The sequence below is a fragment of the Lygodium microphyllum genome, chromosome 8, assembly GCF_053477565.2.
Source record: "Lygodium microphyllum isolate KBCC chromosome 8, Lygodium_microphyllum_v1.1.10, whole genome shotgun sequence".
Classification (NCBI taxonomy): Eukaryota; Viridiplantae; Streptophyta; class Polypodiopsida; order Schizaeales; family Lygodiaceae; genus Lygodium; species Lygodium microphyllum.
Window position 1 is genome coordinate 8,741,919 of NC_141142.1, and position 21,867 is coordinate 8,763,785.

Consider the following 21,867-nt stretch of genomic DNA (forward strand, 5'->3'; position numbering starts at 1 on the left):
TCATCGTATCGATTACATATCAGATAATTTATGCAACAATATTAGGAATGGCCAAACTATGAACAACCACAATCATTGAGACATTGATGGGCCTCAACACTAACATTGACGGGTTGTGAATAGGCTGCATCGTTACATGCATGGGCCACATAAAAAAATATGGGCTACATCATTACATCCATGGCTTCTCTTAACAGTGCTGATTAATACATTCGAAGCAATTAAGACATGGATGCGCATCGATGCAATTGACGCATTCAAAGAGATCATCTATGCACATACCTTCGATGTGCTCGGGGATGGCCTTTGAGGGATTGCCTTCTGCGTTGCACTTATTCTCTCTACACCGTTGAGATTGCACGATCACCCGTCAAGGCTCGACGATGCTGATCCCTTGGGCGATGGTTGTGCGACAACTCGGACTAATCCCGGAACCCTGTCGACTCACGGGACCCTCCACACAGGCACATTAAAAAAAAACACGCAAGAAATGGCGGGGTAAACCCAGCCCCTCCAATTTTGGTTGAGGCACAATTTTGGTCGACGAATGTCGAGGGGGCAATATTCCGGCCTTTCGGCCCACCCAGCAAATCCGCGATGATGGCCCATCAAGCCCTTGCATCGATCGGGGTGCGGCCAGTGGTACTTCATACCCCACTAACCCTCTTTTTCCAGCCGCCTCCAATTTTGGGCCGGGTTTCAATCCCTTGGATGGGTTTACTTTGGCCATAAAGCAGCAGCCCAGATTGTCCCCACGATCCACGGTCGCCCTCCACCGTCAATCGCGACCCTCACCACCCCGTGGCACATAGTGCTGAGGGTCACTCTTGCCCCTTTTTTTCACTTTCTCATGTCAGGTCTGCTGTGACCTCTTTCGATATCTAGGCTATGAGTTGTACGCGCGATATTAATAGCAATTGGCCCGTCTTTCTCCGCAGAGCAATGGTCCCCAAAGAAACAAACGATGATTCTAAACTATCTAGCCACTAGTACACTCTCATTATCACTACAGACGGCAGTAGTATTAGTTGCTGCCCGGGTCTCTCTCTGTCAAGTGCATGCACGCTGTCTGTGAAGCGGGCCTAGACGGATGATTAACCTCGCTCTCTTTATCGAATCCCCCATCTCTCTTTGGAACAACAGGGGGAATGAATACTTTTCAGGCGCCACTATTGCAGCGGAATTCGTCATGTTGCATTCATGTCTTCTGCTGTAAAATCTTGCTAATATACCACTCTCCATAGCTTTGGGTTTCAAAGACCAAGCAAAGATGAGAAAGCCCGCATACAGTAGAAATAACAAGGGCTGCAGCAAAACAAAAGCAGGTGGCTCCAAGGAAGGCGTTGTCTGCTTTGTGTGTTATGACGGCGGGACCTTGTTTCTTTGTGATCGACGGTAAGCCCAGAACTGTCAAATAGTGTTTCTGAATGTACGAGTGACGTCTTACAAGGGTTTTCTTGTTTACAGACGGTGCCATAAGGCTTATCACCCAGAGTGCATAGGGCGTTCTCGATCCTTCTTTAGGACTAAAGGATCCTGGGCTTGTGGTAAGTAGAAGAACCATACAGTGGCATACTCACGCACTTGTCAATCTACACACACACACACACACACACACACACACACACACACATTACTAACATTACAACTGTGATTTTGTTCCACAGGAAGGCATTTCTGCTCAAAATGTTCAAGCTCCCCAAGCGTCATGTGCATTATGTGTGCCACCTCCTTCTGCAGTACTTGCATGCCCTCCTCCAAGGAGTTCCTTCCCCTGACAACGGATGAAGGTTTATGTGAGAGCTGTCTGGAGATTGTTAAGATGATCGAACTTCATCAAAACGTGGACAAAGAAGGGGTAAACTCTCTCCTCAGCATATAGTTGCTTCAGTGTATGTATGATTAGTGTTTTTGATGCGCACCCTTCACTTTGTTTTCCTGTTTATTTTCAGAACAATGTGGATTTTGACGACTCCAATACCTACGAGTGCCTGTTTAAGGAGTATTGGCAAATCATGAAGTGTGTCCGCAGCCTGGAGCTTGAACCTCACCTGTTCAAGGAAAAAGGGGCAGAAAAGAAAGCTAAAGATGTTGAGCTGCCATCAGTAGGAGACACAGCTGGCATTATGATGGAGGCTGATCATAAAAAAAGTGAACTTCATGCTGGGGATTACAGTGGAGATTTTGTAAAAGAAATAGATAACAAAGAAAGGGATCCAGAGTTACTGGTGCAGGTGGCACTTGAGAACAATGGCTTCCTTGTGGGGGATCCCAGCAGTAGACAAGAATTATCACAGGGTCCGAGTGTGTTGGAAACAGTTGCTGCAGGCGAAGCAGCTATGATAACTGAAGAAAATGCTGAATTTGTCATGACAAGTCCAAGGGAAATAGTTGCTGCAGCCGGAGCAGCTATGGTAATGGAAGAAAATGTTGAAATTGTCACGACAGCTCGAAGGGAAGGAGTTGCTGCAGGTGAAGCCGCTAAGGTAAAGGAACAGAATGTTGAAGCTGGCATGACAGATCAAAGGGAAATGGACGATGAAAGAAAGGAGTTAGGGTCATCAGTAATGTTGCTGAGCGATGACACGGATTGCAGTGGTGAAAATTGTGATGCAGGGCAGGAACAAGAACATGTGGAAAGGCTAGTATTACTGAATACCAAAGATGCAAGCAGTGAAATTCGCAATGAAGGTCACGATGTATTGGTTGGAACAGAAACAGATGAGAGGGTGCTGCTACAGATGATGAACTGTAACAAATATGCCATCGAGGAAAGTGCGAATACAGAAGTGGAAGCAGATGATGGACAAAAACAAGGCTTCATAAAGGTGGGAGACAAGCTGGATATGTTAACTCCAACGAAAATGAGTATCCCCTTTTCTGGTGAAAGTGAAACCAGGTTCAGTGGGGTGGTGAAAAAATTTAATGCAAGTGATGGCAAAGGCGTCACTGCAATGGAATCAGATGACAAAGAAAAGGATCCAGAGATGCTACGGGAACTTCATCTCGACAGAGAGAACAATTTAAATTGTTGTGAAGTTGGACAGGGAGAGTTAAAGTTGCTATGTGGGAACATTACAGGTTTCACCAAGGAAGCTTCTGATGGAGAGCAGGAAATTGGTGTTTGTAATGGAGAACAGGGAGTGTCAGGATTGCCACCAGAGTTCTTGACTCGTAAAGAGGATTGTGGTGGACAACAATGCACTACAGAACATGAAAAAGGACATATGGTTGTCAAAGTAGAAGCAAATGGTTATGGTTGTGGTAGAGACAGTAAAGAACATTCTGGTACTAATGATTTAGAAGAAGGGCCTTTTTGTAACAAAGAACAACTGGAAGATGATTTTCCTGATAGAGGGTGCGAAGGTGAACATGCAAGAAAAGAAGGGCTACTGCAGGTGTCATCAGGGGATTCTATCAATAAATCACCTCACCACACAGAATTAGGAGGTGACAGTGAGGCACATGAAGACTTATTGCTGGTGATGGACAACTCATGCAAGCAAAGTAATGAGCTGCACCGCTGCAAAGAAAAGGGCGATCAAGAAATGGAAGGTGAGTATGAAGGAAAGGGAGGGTTTCTAGAGTACCATTCTGGCTCAGAGTCAGCTAGAGAGACAATGTGTATGAGATACGATCACAGAAATTACCACATGCTGGACTCCCTTTGTATGAATTGTAACATTACCCCACACCCTTCAGTAAATGCAGTTGTGACCAGTAATGGACTGACCACAAACACCGACATAGACTTCATGTGTGAGTCTAGCAAGGATGCTCTCCTCCAAGAAGGCGTAAGTGATCCTTCCTATGTCTGTAGTTGCAGTGGTGGTGATGAGCCAACACAGCAGGAAGGGATGTCAAGCCTTACGTCTACAATAATTTCTAAGGATCTCTCCCAAGAGGGTGTAAGTGATCCTTGCAATATGCGTATTTGCATTGCTGGTAATGGGTCATTACAGCAGGAAGGAAGTTCAAACCTTGGATCAACAATAATGTCCAAAAGCTACACCGAAAGGGAATCTTTCACTAAAGTAGATTCGAAGGGGAAGGTGTCTGACGAAGGCCAACCGACAAATGATGTTGCTACTGGTTTCATCGCAAGTACTGCTACTCATCAGCAGGCTTTAAATGCTGTAAAGAAAGTTGAACCTGTCTATCTGTCAAGGTCCCAACTTGAGGAACTTTTAGATGACCCAGACTTTTCCAGAAAGATTCAGGGTGCCTATGTGAAAATCCGTCTAGATGAGCAACAGTACAGACTTGTCAAAGTTAATGGTAACATCAAATCTATGTGTTCTCTTATCTTCAGCTAACTGGCATCGGCAAACTCATCCTTATTCCTTGTCTGTGCTTATTTGTAGGAACCATACTGCAGGCAGAACAATATCAAATTGGAAACAAGAAAACCAATGTTTTGTTAGAAGTGATAAATGCAAATAAACGACAACACATTACTGTTAACTTTGTTTCAAATCAAGGCTTTACAGAGGTTAGTCTGGCACTTCTTCTATTAGGGTTATTTACTCAAGATTTTGGATTGTCTACTGAAGCAAGTCGAACTCAGTTGTGCTCAAGATTTAGTTTGGTACTTGGAACACAGAACTATATTTAGTCTGCTTTTTGAAAGGTTCACTCCTTTAAAAGTTTCAATATAGCTTGAATGTCAAAGCCTCAATCTGTGTAGAGTTGTTTCCCCCTCCCCTCCCTCAACATTCAATTGTGTTAAATGTTCTGTCCATGCACAACTCAGAAGGCAAAATGTGTGGGTGTGGTAGCAGATCAAATTACTTGCCTGTGCGTGCGTGCATGTGTGTGTTGGGAGCTTTGTGATGGTACTGCTTAAAAGGTTTGAGACAGATTGTTCAATGCTAGTTTCTTTGAGAAATTGCACAATGATTTCTTTGTATTGTCTCTTGCAGCTATATTGTTGTGGTTTGAGCCATTCCATGTTTATTTTGTATTTATAAATTGACTCTATTTTGCTTTAATTATTATCGAAAGTCATAATTCCTGCTTTGAAGACAGTGATTGTATCAAAATTTTTTAATATCTGCCACAGAGAAACTAACATATTTCTAGGAGTTTGTGATGGGAAATTGGAGATCAGAGCTTTCAGACTTTAGAGTTCAGGCAATTCATAAAATGCTGAGATTTAGGATTCATTTTGATTATGGAAATGCTTGTGATGACAGGATGAATACCATGGATTATGGCAGAGCATCAACTCAGAACAAAAAGAAACCTCAACCATGGTATATATGCTTTGAAGAATAATCATGGGTGATGAAGGTTTATATTTCATTTTATATAGGGTTTTGGACGTCTATGCTTGATCAGGGAGAATAAGGTTGGAAGAGCTGAATGGATTTTTTTTCTTTTTGGTATAGAAACAAGGCATTTTAGCCAATCTATTTCTCACATCTATGCACGTGCGCACACAATCAAACATGCACGTGTGTGCACGCACAGAAAAACACACATGGTGTGTGTGCATTTGGCTTAGGAAGTAGCTTATGGTTTGCTCTAGTCAGGTGACATTGTGATGCCCAACACATTAATTGATATTATTTAAAATTTTAGGCTCCTTTTTGTGGTCTGACATTGGTATGGGTGCAGAAACGAGACTTGGAGGGAGCGGCTGTGGTGCAAAAGAAACAAGAAACAAGTGAGGTAATGTGGTCAAACTAGAAATCAAAATAACAATTGAAATGTCATCATTCTCTCCTTAAATAAAGATTTAAGTCACTTGAAAAGATGTCAAAGAACATTTTCCTGGTAGAAACTTGCATGTCATTGTAAATTCAGAACAGGCTGCATCATATTCCATTGATAAAGTCATGACCTTAAAACTGCTTCAAAAAGGTAATACCAGTCAATTAGTTTAGTAGTTATGAGTCTGACATAATATGGTAGTAGTAACACAAGTGGTATGTGTGTCAGAGTGCAGCAGATGTGGAAGTGTATGTCCGGACTGATTGAAACAAATGAACATGGAGAGGGGAGATAGATAGAGAGGCAGTAGAATGCTGAAGACTGCAGAGTATGAATGCTGAATACTGAAGACATCTAGATATATACAATGGACTGTGGGGGTATCACTAGCTGGTGCTCTCTCTCACCTGCAAGAAAACTGAAATGAAGTGACCTTGGGCAGGCCTATAACATTGTTGTAGAGAAGTATAGAAGCTTCTGTATAACTGTCACCAGGTGGTGATACTTTTGGCAGTTGCTTTTCTTATTTACTTATATAAATAGTTTATTTTTCTTTTCTTTAGTTGCTGTTGCTTTTTACCACCAGAGTTCTCTTGGAATAAGTTGGGATCTTTGCATGGCCAGAAGAGTCATCCATTGGGATAAATTTGACTAATGGTTTGTTTGAGCCTAAGGACTGGTTTCATATTGAATGGGCATTGAAGAATAGAATGCCAGTGGTTTGGGGCTGTGTGCTTAGCCACTGGAGATGGTGCAGGACAATGAGCCTGGCCAAGTCAGAAGATGCATATGTAAGAATGCTCAGGAATAAAAGTCACTGTAACTGAGCCAGATTACACTTTTTGATGTATTGCAATGATAAAAGTTGCTCAGAACAATTTGAGGAATGCATGGATCACTATCCCTAAAATTTAGGGAGTTACTATTCTTGGACCCGAGAATCTGTTTGCGTCATTATCTTCATTTTTGCACGAGGATTAATTCTCTGGTTTGTACCGAGGTCAAATTTTGCACCGATCATGGATAATTTTAGATCGGACGGTTTAAACGGGAAAATTGTTACATGTATATCATGTGGCACAAATTTCCAAAAGAGAGAGAGAGCATTTAAAAAAAAACGTAATAGGTATAAAGGGCAGATCTAAGAATGAAGTTTTGGAGGAGTTGAGGGCAGATTACTGCAGTTTCATCAGCCATGGAGAGTAGTTCTTCGTCTCTGACTCATGTACGGAGGTAGAGCTTGCTTCGTTTGATCAACTCTCTCTCTATTCTTAGAGGAAATGCTTTGTATGATGGACTGATTCCATCGAAGGTATAGTTTTGTGTTTTCTTTGCACTTTTGCTGGGGCAAGAGCCTCACTGTCCAGGTTCAGGAGCAATTGTTGGCTTCTCCAATGCAGGAACTAAAGGAAGTAATGACCATGCCACACAAGAACAGGGTTTTCCAGATTTGATTTAGTACTGTTTGTGGGACAGTTTTAATGCTAGACAGTAATAATAGTTCAGAGATTTGCAGACTGCGATTCTGCACATGAATCATTGATTTTTGGTCATAGAAAATACTGGACATGTTGGATAGTAATAACAGTGAATTCAGAGATCTGCAGACTACAATTCCGCACATGAATTATTGAGTTTTGGTCACAGAAAATGCTGGACATATTGGACAGTAAGAATAACGAGTTCAGAGATCTGTAGACTGCAATTCTGCACGTAAATCATTGAGTTATAGTTACAGAAAATGCTTTTCTAAAAGGGATGGTGTTCTGTTTATGCTGTACTGTCCTTATGCAGCTGGGATTTACTCAGAAAAGACGAAAACCAATGGTTCTCAGGCTATGTATTTTGGAACATTTCATTTTGTAACTTTCCATCTTTTAATTGATAAAGAAATACCGAGAGGGGCGCCGGTCTTCAAGGCCAATTTGGTATTGAGCGAGGGAGTGAGGTCTCTGTTTTTGTGTGTGTGTGAAAAGACCAGGTGTTAATTGAAGGAACTACCGCTTTATGTGAGTCATAGACCGGTTTCATGGTTCTATCCCCGGGATTTGAATTATTTTCTGTAAGAATTTAAACTCGGACAGTTTTGGGTGAAAAGGCCATACACAGGTCTTACAGAGATTACAGGACTAGAGAGATGGCAGACATGGACAAAGGCAAAGGAAAACTCCCTCATGAAGAAGAGAGGTCTTCTTCTGCTCATAGACACCGAAGAGAGAGTATTGGTGCACAGGTGTCAAGACCTTCTTGAATCGTCATTGAACCATAGGATGAGGAGCAATAACACAAGGGCTTGTTTATGGCACAACTCCTCAGTATGGTTGGCTCTTTACAACAGCTTGCAAAGAATCCTCGGATGCAAAAACTTTTGAAGTCACATAATGAGGATTCTCAGGCTGAGTCATCACATCATACCATGGAGCACTAAAAAAGGCAAATCTCTAATGTGTGCGAGCATGTGGAAAAGACACCAAACATGGAGATAGGTCCAGTGCAATAAGAAATGCAAGCACAGGATTAGGGAGTGAATGGTCAAGGTAGTTATGCACAAATGGCACAACAGACTATTCCTTCTCAGTTTGCTACTTATCCTGGTTACTTTGGTGGTGGGCCAGTTTTTCAAGCAATGGCTGGATTACCCACTGGTTATCAGGGATACTTGCCTAGAGGGCCACCAGGAATGATGCCTATTGAGGCAGTGAACCCACTTTATCCTAATATTGGTCTACAGCCCAGTTATTAGACTTTGCAGAGTCCTTATTTGATGCCTGGAGTACAAAATGTAGCGGCTGGTTTTTTTCAGCCTAATGGGCATATGGCAGCTAAGACAGGTGAAATGAATGCTGATAATGCGTCTAAGGGACTCCCCTTTTTACAGCCACCTCTCTATGACAACTTGACACCAAAAAGTGCAAAGCCTAAATACTATAAAGAGAGTGGTCAGGCAATAAAGTTTGAAACCTTCAGTGGTATGCAAGATAAGTTGAAAGCTTTGACATTTATACAATAGGCTGATGCAACTTACACTGGAGGGAATTTTGTTGAGACTTCTAAGGTGTGGAAGGCTGCAACTTTTTTGAAAGATAATGCTTTGTAGTGATGGATCATATTGTTGATGCAAGGATATGCACCTGCCACTTGGGTCCATTTTAAACAGTTGTTTGCAGCCTCATGGTTAACTAACATGTTTGAAGTAGATGTCATGACTGCATGGCATAAATTGGACGAGGCAAATTGTGTGGATTTAGAAGAGTATAATAAGAAATTCTGGGAAGCACTTTTACCCCTAAGTTTTTATAGGACAGTGCCCCTGTCAGAACAAATTGAAAAGTAGTGTTGCAGTTTGCCCGAAGCCATCAAGGATTATTGTACCAAGACTAGGGTTACAAATATGATACAGTTAATGAAAAATGTTGGTGTGGCAAATGCATTGTTGAAAGGAAAAGCTGATAGCTTTAAAGGCACTGAAAAGAAGGATTCTCAGTTTAAGCAGGATCCTGGCAAGAAGAAGAAGCAATTTTCAGAAAGGACCAGCTTTACAAAGAAGTCTTTTTGGAAGAAAAGATTTTAGCAGCAACCTCATATTTCTTTTAAATAGGGCAAAGGAGAGAAGAGGCCACTTTTTGGCAAATCATTTGAAGAAAGAAAGGCTTTAATGATGGCTAGAAAATGCTTTATATGCGAACAAACATGCCATATTGCTTCTAAGTGCCCACAGCAATCTTCTAAAGATGCGGAGGATATAGATGGGCCAAGTAAAAAGAAGCCCAGCATTGGCTTAGTGCCTGATATGGTGGGAGATCAATCAGCTGATGATGCTACAGAATCGTGCAGAGCTTGGGGAAAGATGAGAGATTCTGCAGTGCTTATTTTCTTTGATCCTGGAGCTTGTGCATACTTTATCTCACCGGCATTGGCAGCTAAGTTGGGTATACGTCCCGAGGAAATGAGACCAGTTGGACAAGCTGATTTGGCATGCCTAGGGCATATTGAACCTGTCACCCCCATTCTTGGCAAACTTTGTATGCACATTCAGAGCTATGTGGACACAGAGGAGTTTCATATTATGCCTTTAGAGGGATGTGATGTTCTGTTGGGTATTTCATGGTGCCACAGGATTAAGCTCCTAGAATCTAAAATTGGCAACTCCTAAAATTTAGGAGGTCAGTGTATTTGGAAGTTACTTAAATTGAAATTTTGTTCGCATTAAGGCTTCAAAATTTCACAAGGAATAATTTTATATTCAATAGCTTATCTTAAATTCTTAACCACTTGAGAGATTTTTTAAGTAGAGGTCTTTTTTCTAGAAAATTGACATTCGGTATCTAGAATGGACATGTGTCATTTTGAAAGAGACAAGTATCCTTACACTTGTCATTTTCAACAAACACTTGTCATTTTCAGTATCTACATTCCACTTTTAAGCACCCAAGCTCCACTCTTATATATTGGAGTCTCTCCCTTTATTTTCAACAAGCTAATACTGAAATTTTAACCACATGCTTTGTACTTACTTATCTAGAACTCATTCAAGAAGCTCTTTCTACTCAACTTGAATGCATTAAATCATAATAGAAGGAAATCAGCTTGCTATCTAGTAAATGTAGAAATTAGGATTTCAAAACCCTAATTTTCAGATTTGCAGTAAATCAGTCCCATTGTATATGGTTTGAGCACTTTGCACCCGTGGTTTGTTCCGATAACATTCTATAAAGGGGAAGAGGCCGGTTCCCCTCTCATCGTGGTGTCGTCTCTATCTTTCTCTTTTTTTAAATTTGCTTGCTCTATCTTCTAATTTTCTTTGTGACAATTGATCAAGTTGGCTAAATTCAAAGTATTGTCATTCTCACATTCTTCTACACTTACATTGCTATCAAAGCAAGGACTTCGTCCTTGTAAAAACTTTTCGAGGATGGCAAGATCTTTGGGCTTAACATTATCATCAAGGTTCACCATGTCAAGAGGCAAAGAGAAGAATTGTAGCTAACAACTAGAAGGCTCCCAACACACTATATATGTATGCTTCTCTCATTATTACAAGAAGATACAAACATACAATGAGCTAGAAGCCAATCTAGAAATTCAAGCTTTGATCGAGAGAAGAATAAAAGCAAGGGTTGAAGCATAGGCCTTTAAAGATTTCCTTATCAAGAAGGCTCTTGAGACAAATAGTACTATGGCTATGAAAGCCTATCTTAGTATGAATTGATCCAACAAAGTCTTTGAAAGGAAACACATCACCTATCATTCGAGAATCCACCCAAGTTATGACTTCAAAGTTCCATCATACATTGCTGCCTTTGCTTGTTCCAAAAATCGCTCCATGGAGAAGGGCAAGGAGAAAGTCAAAGAACCAGCTATTTCCATGGTAGCTAAATCTCCAAAGATGCTTTAGCAAGGGAGGGTGATGCACAAAGAGACTTCAAGCCTAGAAAGAAGAGCATCAAGTTTTATGTTTTCTATGGTTAGAGAGATTCTTAAAAAGCTGTCCTTTACTAGACAATTTGACATTGCTTTTGATGGTAAAGATTATACAGAAAAATCAAAGATTAGGATGGCTAAAATACACTTGAAGGATGCTACTTTAAATTGGTGGCTCAAAGTCGTTCAAGAGGGAAAGAAACCAAAGTCTTGGAAGGAGTTTAAGGAGGTGTTCATTGCCTTTATCCTTTGAAGCAGATGTGCAACAAGAATGGAATGAGTTAAAGCAAGGCCAAGGAGAAATTGTAGAAACATATATCAATAGATTTGCAGCTATTTCCCTTGAATTTACGTCTCTTGAATGAAGTTCCTTCCAATATGGAGATGAGAAAGCTTATCCATGGGCTACATCCAATGGTGAAGCGACCTATTGAAACCAACCTTCCTCATCAGATAGAGTGGTACTAAGCAAATTTAACAATAATTACAACAATCATAAATTTTACACAAATGGAAAATGCAAATGTTACCACTTTAATCTTGGATAATGGACTGCTTGTTGGTCCCAAAACTGGCGCCCTTGTAGTATTTCTTTAATTTTTATTGCAAATGGATAGAGTACAACTAAATCCTCTCACCTTCTTTGCTAATCCAAGTGCCACTTGTTGTCAAAACTAACGAGCAAGCCTTCGAACCGATTCGCCTCTTGGTTTGTTGGAGGATTGGCCTTCACCCTGCTCCTTGAAAGACAAATTCAATCCCAAATATGATATTGGTTGGCTGGCCTCTGGAATCTCCTTGAAATTCCTCAGTTTCAGTTGCTGGAATTCAAGTCATAGGTCCTCAATTCTAAGCATGCATCCCAAGATGGCTCCGTCAAACACTAATTTCTGGTGTAAATTAGGATTTACAATAAAGATTTTTCAACACTCCATCTTTAATGACTCAAAGGATTGGATTCTGTAAAGATAACTTGAGAAATGGCTAAAGGGTGTGAGAGAGAATGCTGTAGAGAGAGAAATTTCAGACTTTCATTAGGAGAAATGCTGAAAATTACTTCCTTGCTCAAACAACTATGGAAGCAATTACCTACAACTTAGGACCACCAAAAAGACTATTACCCCATCATGTATTCTATCACCTGTACCAGAAGGTCCTTGGGCTGCTATCATCTACTCTTGGATGGCTCCAAACTGCTGTCACCTATTGTAGGAATGGTCCCTGGTGGCTGCAAATCACATCAGCAATATCTCCTTGCTCTCTAATAACTTTCTCTCCTCTCACAATGGCTAGGATAGACTTCCACTAGCCCCTAAAAACGTTTTTCCCACTTGCATGGGAAGGTTTTACCAAGTGGCAACCCTCTAATCTAATTTTCTAGCCTCTAATGTCACCACTGACATTAGTGGCTTATAAATTAGTCTAGGCCCAAAATTGACATTGGGTACTACCTAGTACCTGTCGAGCATAACCTATTACAACTTTTGCCTTTGGCACCATCTAATATGTTGGGGTCCTAGGTCCAGCACTATGAAATAATTAACTTGCATCTTACATGTGCAAGTCAAATTAGCATATTTGATGAACTTTAAATGAAGTGCTAAGCAAAGCAATAAAATTTCACGTCCTCATGACACCTATCAAGATGACAAAGCCTAATACTTTGGAAGCAAACCAAGATGTGGCCTCAAAGCTAAAGGACTACATATGCTACAGATGCTTCGTACATTCTCTAAAGAAGAACCACAAAAGAAGAGACTAAGATGTTTGACTAAACGAAATTAGATCAACAAGAGCCAAAGAAAAAGGATGGAGGTACATACTTTGCCATCTAAAAAGAAGCTAATATATCAGCAATTAGCAGAACATATAAAAGAAGGTCAATGTTTCTCTTGTGAAGAAAAGGGACACATGGCTAGGTTGCTTGCATCCATTGTGCTAGTGATGCCTTAGGTGGTTATGGGAGTTCCAATATAGTTGGGGCATAAGAGTAGGCAGGATTGGATACAACACACCCTTTCCTTTGCCTTCTTTGTGTTAGGGGTCAAAGATATTCCCGTAAATTAATCCAAAACAGACATCTCTCTGGTAAAGAACAGATTCAGATTGCGACTATTATTGGCCTTTCTGTCTTTGTCAGAACACATCATTGAACATCACTTCAACACATAGACCGGCTTTTCATTTCATAATTCAAATAATCGATTATACAAAATAGATAACAATTTTGAATATAGAGACAAACATAGGCAGAGAAATCTGTTCTGTTCCTTCATAATCACGACATCATTTACAGGCTCATCTGTTTTCCTAACGTTGTCGAAGGGTTTTCGAAAGCAAAGTCGCGACCACAGAGGACCTTCACTAATTTCAGGATAGAAGATTAATCATACTAATAAGAAAGATGAGAGGATCTGTGTGCAGTAATAGATCCGCCAAGCTTCCAACGAGACCTCGTCTATGCAGCAATGATAAGACCAAAAGCAAGTTTTCAGTTGAGCATAGAATTCATCCTTCAATATAGGAACCTTCAGTACAAATCTGGTTATCAGCTTCAGGCAGAAATTTCAGCATTGTCTTTTCAGAGGTGGCTCCCTTCTAAGAATAAGAGGGTTGGACACGGGATGATCTAGAACCATGTATTCATTTACATTCTCCATAAGCCGACAAATTGACTTGCGGCAATGTATGACACATCTTTCTCTTCCATGTTAGCAATATTAACATATGAACAACAGCCATAATCATGTGCAAGTACTACTGCATTACCTTCGCGAACATATCATCAGCAGTTGCATTCTGACTTATGAGATAATGTAACTTATCTTGGTCACATTGTTATGTGGGCATATTGCTGCTTTGTACTATTCATGGCTTTTAGAACAGCTTGTTGATTAGCTGCAGAGTTATGACAGGGTATTTTCAAGAGTTGAGTCAACACTATACATGCGACTGGCAAGTCTCCAGTTCAAATTGTCAAATATGCTGGACAGCATATTTCTCCTTAGTTGGTTTCTTGCCACTCACTACTTCTAGCACTGTCGGAAGCTCATTAACCATATTAAACAAGTATTTCCTATCATTTTTGTCAATTCGTGCTGTATAGAAGGATGCAACAGAGAGAAGCCAAACATCACTGTATACTGCTACCAGCGAGAGCTAGTCCTTGCGCTCCAACCCATCTCTTGGGAAAAGCAGCAAAAAGCAACGTACAATTGCTTTATTGAGTAGCACAGAGGCCAAGTATAAAGGTGCTGCTATGGCAACATGTAAGGTAGTATGGCCGCAAAAGTTATTGGGTGATTTGGATGTGTAGGGAAATGGTCTAGTTGTCATTCGTTGTGATAACATGAGCAGCATACAACTAGCTAGGAACCCAGTGTTCCATACTAGGACAAAATACATTTTGGTACACTACGACTTTGTGAGAGAGAAGGTACTTGCAAGAGAAATTAACTTGGTATATGTCAACACACATGAACAAATAGCTAACATTTTCACCAAGGCATTGGGTGTAGAGAAAAGCTTTAAATTTTTCAAAGCTTACTTGGAGTTGTAGAGATATAGTTGAGCTTGATTGGGAGTATTGAGATATCAAGCTCAATATGTGTAGACATTAATGATGGACCGCCTGATATCAAGCTCAATATGTGTAGACATTGATGATGGAGCGCCTAGCTAGATGGGTCCGCATGTCTACACTTAGCACATTGGTGGTCATTATGATCCTCACTACCCTAACAAAGCAAATAAGAAGAACCAATCCCAAAAGGCACCTCATTGAATGTTGTAGATAAAGAATCTTTACAGCAAGATGAAACTCCATCAAAGAAAATAAAGCTTTTTATGGCTTGGGGTAAGATTGCTAATCAGCCCTCATCTATTTTGATGCAGGGGCTACGTATTATTATATCCATTCATACTCATACTTGATTTTTGCTAAAGATTCTAACAAACAGTCTAGAATTGAAGAGTCTACCTTAAATATAAATGAGAAGCGAATGAATTTCTCAAAGGAGTATGAAAATTATTTTGCAAACACTATACATAATGAGCTACTACTAGAGAGACCAAAAGATCATCACATTGACCTTTTTCTTATGAGCTCACCTCGGAATAGACCATCTTATCATGGGAACCCAATACAACAAAAGGAGATTATGAAGCAAGTGAACAAGCTCTTAGAGAAGGATCTAATAAGACCCATTTTCTCATCTTTTTGCTCTCAAGTTCTCTTAGTACAAACGAAAAATGGATCTTGGAACATGTGTGTGGACAACAAGACCCTCAACAAAAATACTATTTGGAATAAGTTTCCCATACTAAGAATTGATAATATCTTGGATAGATTGGATGGACCCAAGATATTCAACCGGATTGACTTCAAGAGTGGCTATCATCAAATAAGGATTGCTCCTTCGTATTCAAGACAACCTTTGGTTTGTACAAGTCTCTTGTGTTATCATTTGGTCTCATCAACATTGTTGCAACGTTTTATAAAATGATGGTAAGAATTTTTAGAGCACATTGGAAGTTTATAGGTGTTTTCTTTAATGATATATCGATTCATTCAAAAGATGAAAAAGAGCTTAAGTAACACTTAAAAACAAGGACTTCGAAAACACAAACTTTAGGTAAATGGCAAAAAGAATGAATTTTTCCTAGAAGAGATTCACTACTTGGGCCATATTATATCCAAAGATGGGATTTGAATGGATCAAGAAAAAAAGTCAACGCTATTGTAGAATGGCCAAAATTACCCAGTCTTCATGTAGTTTGAAGTTTCTTGGGATCTTATTATAAGAGATTTACCAAAGAACTTATTTCGAGTATACCAAATTATCTTAAGTCTTTCTTTGTGGAATGTGATACTTCAAGATATTGCATTGGTACAATCTTAAACCAAAAAGAGCATACGATTGCTTATACAAGCAGAAGGTTGTAAAATGCAAAAAAGAATGCTGCTGTCTCGAGCTTTAAAAGAGTGGAGGTACTATCCACTAGGTGGAGAATTCGACATCAGAACTAACCATGATAGTTTTGAGACATTTTCTTCAAGATTTCTAAAAAGTATATTGGATGGGCTAACTATTTGGCTCGATTTAACTTTCAAATATCGCGTATTCTTGGAACGTAAAACAAGGTAGCTAATGCCCTTGTCAAGAAGCCCTAGATTCATGCAATGTCACTGATTCATCATATAAATTTCGCTAGTATGAAGGACATGTATGCTTCTAATGAAGATTTTAAAATCATTTGGAAAAGTTTACAGGTTCATAAAAAGGTAAACTCTTATGTTATTAAAGATGGATTTCTATTGATGGAGAATTAAGTTATGTGTTACTAAAGACTTCAAGCTTGAAGTAATGGAAGAATGTAGTGCTGCTCCCATGTCTTATGCACCAAAAGATAAAGTTTGATCACCAAAAGTCTATAGGGCTCCTACAGCCGTACCAATCCCAAGCCAACCTTAGAAAAGCATTGCTATGGATTTTATCTTTGGTGTCTTTCCAGAATCAGCAAATGGCAATGATGGCATATGGACTATTATTAACAAGTTCAACAAGCAAGCTCATTTCACTCCTGTCAATAAGTAATAAGTCTTAACATAAGACTAGAATATTTATCTTCATGGGTTACCACAATCCATTGTGGGTGATACAGACCCATGAGCCACTAGTCTCTTTTGGCAAGCTCTCTTTGAAAATTTGGGCGCGAAGCTTACTTTTTCTTCTTCTTATTATCCTCAAGAAGATGATCAAAGCGAGATAGTCTATCTCAAAATATTGGATATACCGAACTACTATTGTCATGAAGCCAAGCAACAATGGGAAAAGTATTTGCGTTCAATAGAGTATACCTATAACAACATAGTTCATACTTCTATAGGTAAAGTACCGTTTGAGATCATATATGGAAAACCATTCTTACTACCTATTCTCAAAACAAAGGATGAGATATTGCATGCCAATAAGTTCATGCATGATATGGGTACAACTTTTGCCCAAGTCAGATGAGCTATTTAAAGATCTCAAGAAAAATAAAAGAAACTAGCAGATAAGTATAGAAGACACTTGGTTTTACAAAAAGGAGATTGGCTATGGCTGAAATTCGACAAAGTTTTATTAGCAGTCATGTGATTTGCACAATCATCTCTTGCTTGTGAGCCTCAATTTGAGCCACTTGAGGACATTAAAAGATTTGACACTTAATCTGTCATGTGTTCAGATGGAAAATGCTGCTCTATTTAGAGCATGCATTTCTTTTACATACGGTCACATTGGTTGAGGTTTATTCCAACTTTGCATTTCTTTTTCAATGGATTTGGACTACATTCATACTAGCCAAATTGAGTGACTAGCATTCCCTATAGGCGACAACATTTTATTATTATTTTATTGTTGTTTATTCTAGTTGGCCACCATTTAGTGCATTATATGGTAGTAGCAATCAGCCAATTTCAGCATTTCTTGCATATTTGTAGCCATTCCATAGTGGCTGGTCAGCATTCACAAATTATCTCTTGCAAGTTTCAATACATACTAACATTCAGGGAATTTGTTGAGAAACCGAGTCATTCTACACATTTTCTCCCCTTCATTCTTGTTTTTGGTTTTTCTTTATAGTCCCAAGAAAGGCTTTGTAGGTGCCTTCCAAGAGAGTCAAGGCGCCACTCGAGAGACTTTGGTGGGTGACACTGACTTCACCCATTCCATCCATTCCACATTCATTCCTTCCAACGTTCTGTCACTCTCTTCTAGCTCTCCACTGTTGCTCACACCACTCGGAGGACATTGTAGTTCATGGTCTTCATCTCTCCCTATACTAGGTGCATAGTTACTAGGAATAGGAAACGCGGAATGGGAACAAGATTCCCTGGAACGAGGGGAACCAAAGTTAGGGAATGAGAACAGAGGGAATGGCGTATAAATAAATAAATAAATAGAGAGAGAGAGAGAGAGAGAGAGAGAGAGAGAGAGAGAGAGAGAGAGAGAGAGAGAGAGAGAGAGAGAGAGAGAGAGAGAATCAATACTTAAGTCTTAGAATCTAGAGATATCAACCATAATTTGTGAAATTAGAGATATAATAATGAAGTTTCAACAATAATAAAGATTCAAAACATTGTAATCAGCAATGGATTGTTGCATTCAACATTGTAATCAACGATGTTGCATAAGTCCAACAAGTGTGTGTTGCAAAGACACAAAATATGCACTAAACTTTAAAGTCTAAAGATCCAAGTTACAAGAGGTTCAAGTTCCAAGTCAACACTCTAAAGTTCCAAGAGGCTAGCCGCTAAGTGCTCTCATTCATGGAAGATGGCTCCATTGTCCCTGAATGCTCATCCTGCTGAATAGCATCTTGGCCATGGCCATGACCGTGACCATCGTCATATTTTTCCCAACGTATAAAAGAATCAGCCTTTGCAGTTAATGTACAAGCTAGCAAGCGAAGATTGGAGCTCAAATAAACTAGGTCATTCGTCTTTATTGTACCAAGACGATTTCTCTTCTTTGAGTGAATATGATTGAATGAGCTCCATAGTCACTCTAAACAATAAGAGCTAATTGTTTGGCTAAGAATACGAATAGCTAAACTTTGCAACTTTGGTACTTTTGCCCCGTAGTCCTCCCACCATAAAGCAGCCCTAATATTTGTCATGTCCTCTAGTGCGCCCTTTGTTTCCTCCTCTAAATAACCGTTCAAAAAGGTACTTTTGACGTCCATTGGATAGTTTGGCCAATTGAGGTGAGTGGCGAGCACAAGCAACAAATGAAATGATGTTAATCGAGCGGTAGGTGTGAAGATTTCTTCATAGTCAATGCTATGTTTTTGCTAGAAACCTTACAGCACAAGGCGAGCCTTGTATTTGTCTAAAGTACCATCAATCTTAAGCTTGGTTCTAAAAATCCACTTCATTCGATGACTAGCTTGTGACAAGGACGATCGACCAATGTACAAGTTCCATTTTGATCAATACTATCGAGTTCCTTCTCCATGGCCTCATACCATAGAGGGTCTTCGAGAGCCTCCTTCCAATTGTTCGGCTTAGAATGTGCAATGTAATTAATTGTAAAGAGCGATGCATATGAAGCATGAGGGGCGAGCCGAGCAGACCTTTTAGGGTCCTCTAGAGTGTAATCGGGTGGAAGGATCCTCGAATCCTGCTGCATGGTCTACTAGTACTAACGAGGTAAGGGGTCTCGTGGAGGAGGTCTGGGAGTTGAAGTATTTGTAGAAAGGTCAAGAGCAGGCAGTAGACTTGGCTCAGTAGCACAATCTCAAAGAATGTGAGTAGACGTAAGAACGAAGAGTCTAGTGTAGAAGACTGCATGATGTTCCTCTCATCAAAGACGACATTCCTCCTAACAATCACCTTGTTTGTTTGAGGATTGAACAAATGATAGACTTTCGCTTTGGAAGAATAATCCACAAAGATCAAGAGATTTGCTAGAGGGGTGAGTTTTCCTATCATGCCATTAGAAGTGTGCTTATAAGCACGATTATGGAAAACTTTGAAGTGAGAAATAACAGGCTAAGAGCCAAAAAATGCATCGTATGGAGTCTTTTTAGGAATTGTTGTAGTTGGACATCGGTTCAGGATATACATTGAAGTGTTAAGTGTCTCGACCCAAAGGCACTCACAGAGCTCTGTGAAAACAGTATAAAAGCGTGCCATATTCAGGACTATTTGGTTTCTACGCTCTATGACTCCATTCTATGTGGGGGAGTTGGTAGAGATGAGGTGGTGTGCAATGTCATGATCCTGTAGAAACTCAAATAACTCGTGGAAGGTAAACTCGCCACTAGAATCACTTCTCATATAGTACCCATACGATGGACTAGTTTGGTTATGAGCCAACAACACCCAACATTGAAATAAGTGAAAGCATTGGACTTGTGCTTAAGGAAGTACACCCACGTGTATCTAGAGAAATCATCCACCATAAAAAAGAAATATAGCGCGCCATTCAAGGTAGCAGTGAATGTGGGACTATAAATAAAGATTGACATGAATGAGTCTAAGGGGTTTCGTAGCACAAGTGACAGACTGTGAGGAAATGGTGTACGATGCTGTTTACCTAGTCGACATGCTTTATAGACCTCTCAAAATAGTTTTAGGTGTGGACGGCCCTCAACCATCCCTTGACGTGATAGCTTATAAAGAGAGTCGTAGCTAAGATGTCGTAAGTGAAAATGCCAAAGATGCTCAAGGTCTGTGGGCTCGCATGTGGTGGCCATAGCCTTGAAGCGATGGAACTCTGAATCATCGGTAGTCAGCTTGGTAAGAAAGTGTGTCATGTGGTAAAGGCCATTAGGTTGTGCCTTGCCTTGAGTAATCACTAAACCAGTTTGAGAGTCTAGGATCTCGATTGTAGTCGCATTGAAAAAAACTGCTTGCCCTGATTGGCAAAGTTGTGGAATGGACAACAAGTTCACCCCAAGTTGGGGGCCATGATAGACATAATCCAATTAAGTGAGATTTAGACCCAAGTCAGTGGGAAAATTGACGTGACCTTGGGCTTGGATCTTGACGGAGGAGTTGTTTCCTACACGGACACTCCTGGCTGCTGGGGCTCGAGAAATGAAAATGTCCGCTCTAGGAGTCATGTGATGGGTAGCTCCACTGTCCATGAGCCAAACATGAGCTAAAGTGCTTGGCTGTGACGAGTGGGCCTCTGCAGGCACCTCACCAGGAGGCAACTCGCAGATGTGAATGAGACTTACATCCGATGTCTCTAAGGAGACGATGTGGGCCTTTGCAGACTAGTCAAACAAACCCTCTAGAGTTGAGTAGTTTGCTGACTGTGATGACTGATTGGGGCAGTGTGGGTTTGGCCTCGCCATTGAGATTTTTCAAAGCAATTTTAGACCATGGCAAAAATGGCAAAAAGTAAGTGAGGATGGGGAGTATAACGGTTTGTGCCACTTTAAGGTGTACATGAAAGGGCACTTGAGATTTCCAATAAAAAAATTTGGCTTCTAGTTTTTGTGAGATCCAATTCAGTAAGTGTTTGGGCTGCACATCCACTCCCAAGGGATAGCCAAGATACCTCACAATATTACCCTACGGAACAATTGCACCCTGCCATCCCAAATCTAACAAATTGGAGCCCATGGAAGCAATAAGGGATGATTTGGCAGCATTAATGTGGAGACTCAATGCATGTCCAATTCAAAGCTTTGCAAAGATTAGAAGCATCCACTTTCAAAACTATGAAGGTGTTATTTGCCTCACCAACAAAATGCTAGGATGAAGGAAGAGATAAACTAGCCAATTATCCTATATCAGCAAGATGCAACGATATAGAAATAACGGGGTGAGTAAGCAAGTGCAAAAAGAAGAGGGCTTAGAGCCTATTGAGGGTTGCTACCACCCTACTTCCTTTGTTGGGGTTCACCCGATTGGGGTAGGGGGTTCTGATTCTAGGATTTTGGCTGTGTGCCTCTTGCCTTAGATCGACATTCGTCGTCATAATCGCTAGCCTTTCGATAATGTTGGCAATACTTATTTTTCTTAGGTACATTCGGCTATCTAGGTTTGAGTGTAGATTGAGTGGTTCCTTAAGATTCAGTAGCTCTATTTTGATTTTGATTTGGATTTGATTTTTGTTTGCCCTTGCCTTGTTGCCCCCTTTGAGAAGATGCAACTAGAGCCTTATTATGAAATTGATCGAACAACCTTATGCAATGCAATAGTTCGCACTCAAACTCATAAAATGTGGGCAT

The 21,867-nt window shown here is 40.2% G+C and overlaps 1 protein-coding gene across 1 annotated transcript in view; it reads left to right on the top strand.

Moving 5' to 3' along the window:
- Positions 1–844: 844 nt before the first annotated feature.
- LOC148031951 (uncharacterized) overlaps positions 845–21,867 on the top strand; it is a 28,367-nt gene continuing 7,344 nt past the window's right edge. The window contains exons 1-7 of the mRNA XM_087682543.1: positions 845–1,395; positions 1,468–1,547; positions 1,668–1,858; positions 1,953–4,278; positions 4,365–4,492; positions 5,196–5,255; positions 5,620–5,673. Coding sequence (XP_087538669.1) covers positions 1,271–1,395; positions 1,468–1,547; positions 1,668–1,858; positions 1,953–4,278; positions 4,365–4,492; positions 5,196–5,255; positions 5,620–5,673 — 2,964 coding nt within the window. The 5' untranslated portion in view covers positions 845–1,270. The remainder of the gene's footprint in view (positions 1,396–1,467; positions 1,548–1,667; positions 1,859–1,952; positions 4,279–4,364; positions 4,493–5,195; positions 5,256–5,619; positions 5,674–21,867) is intronic.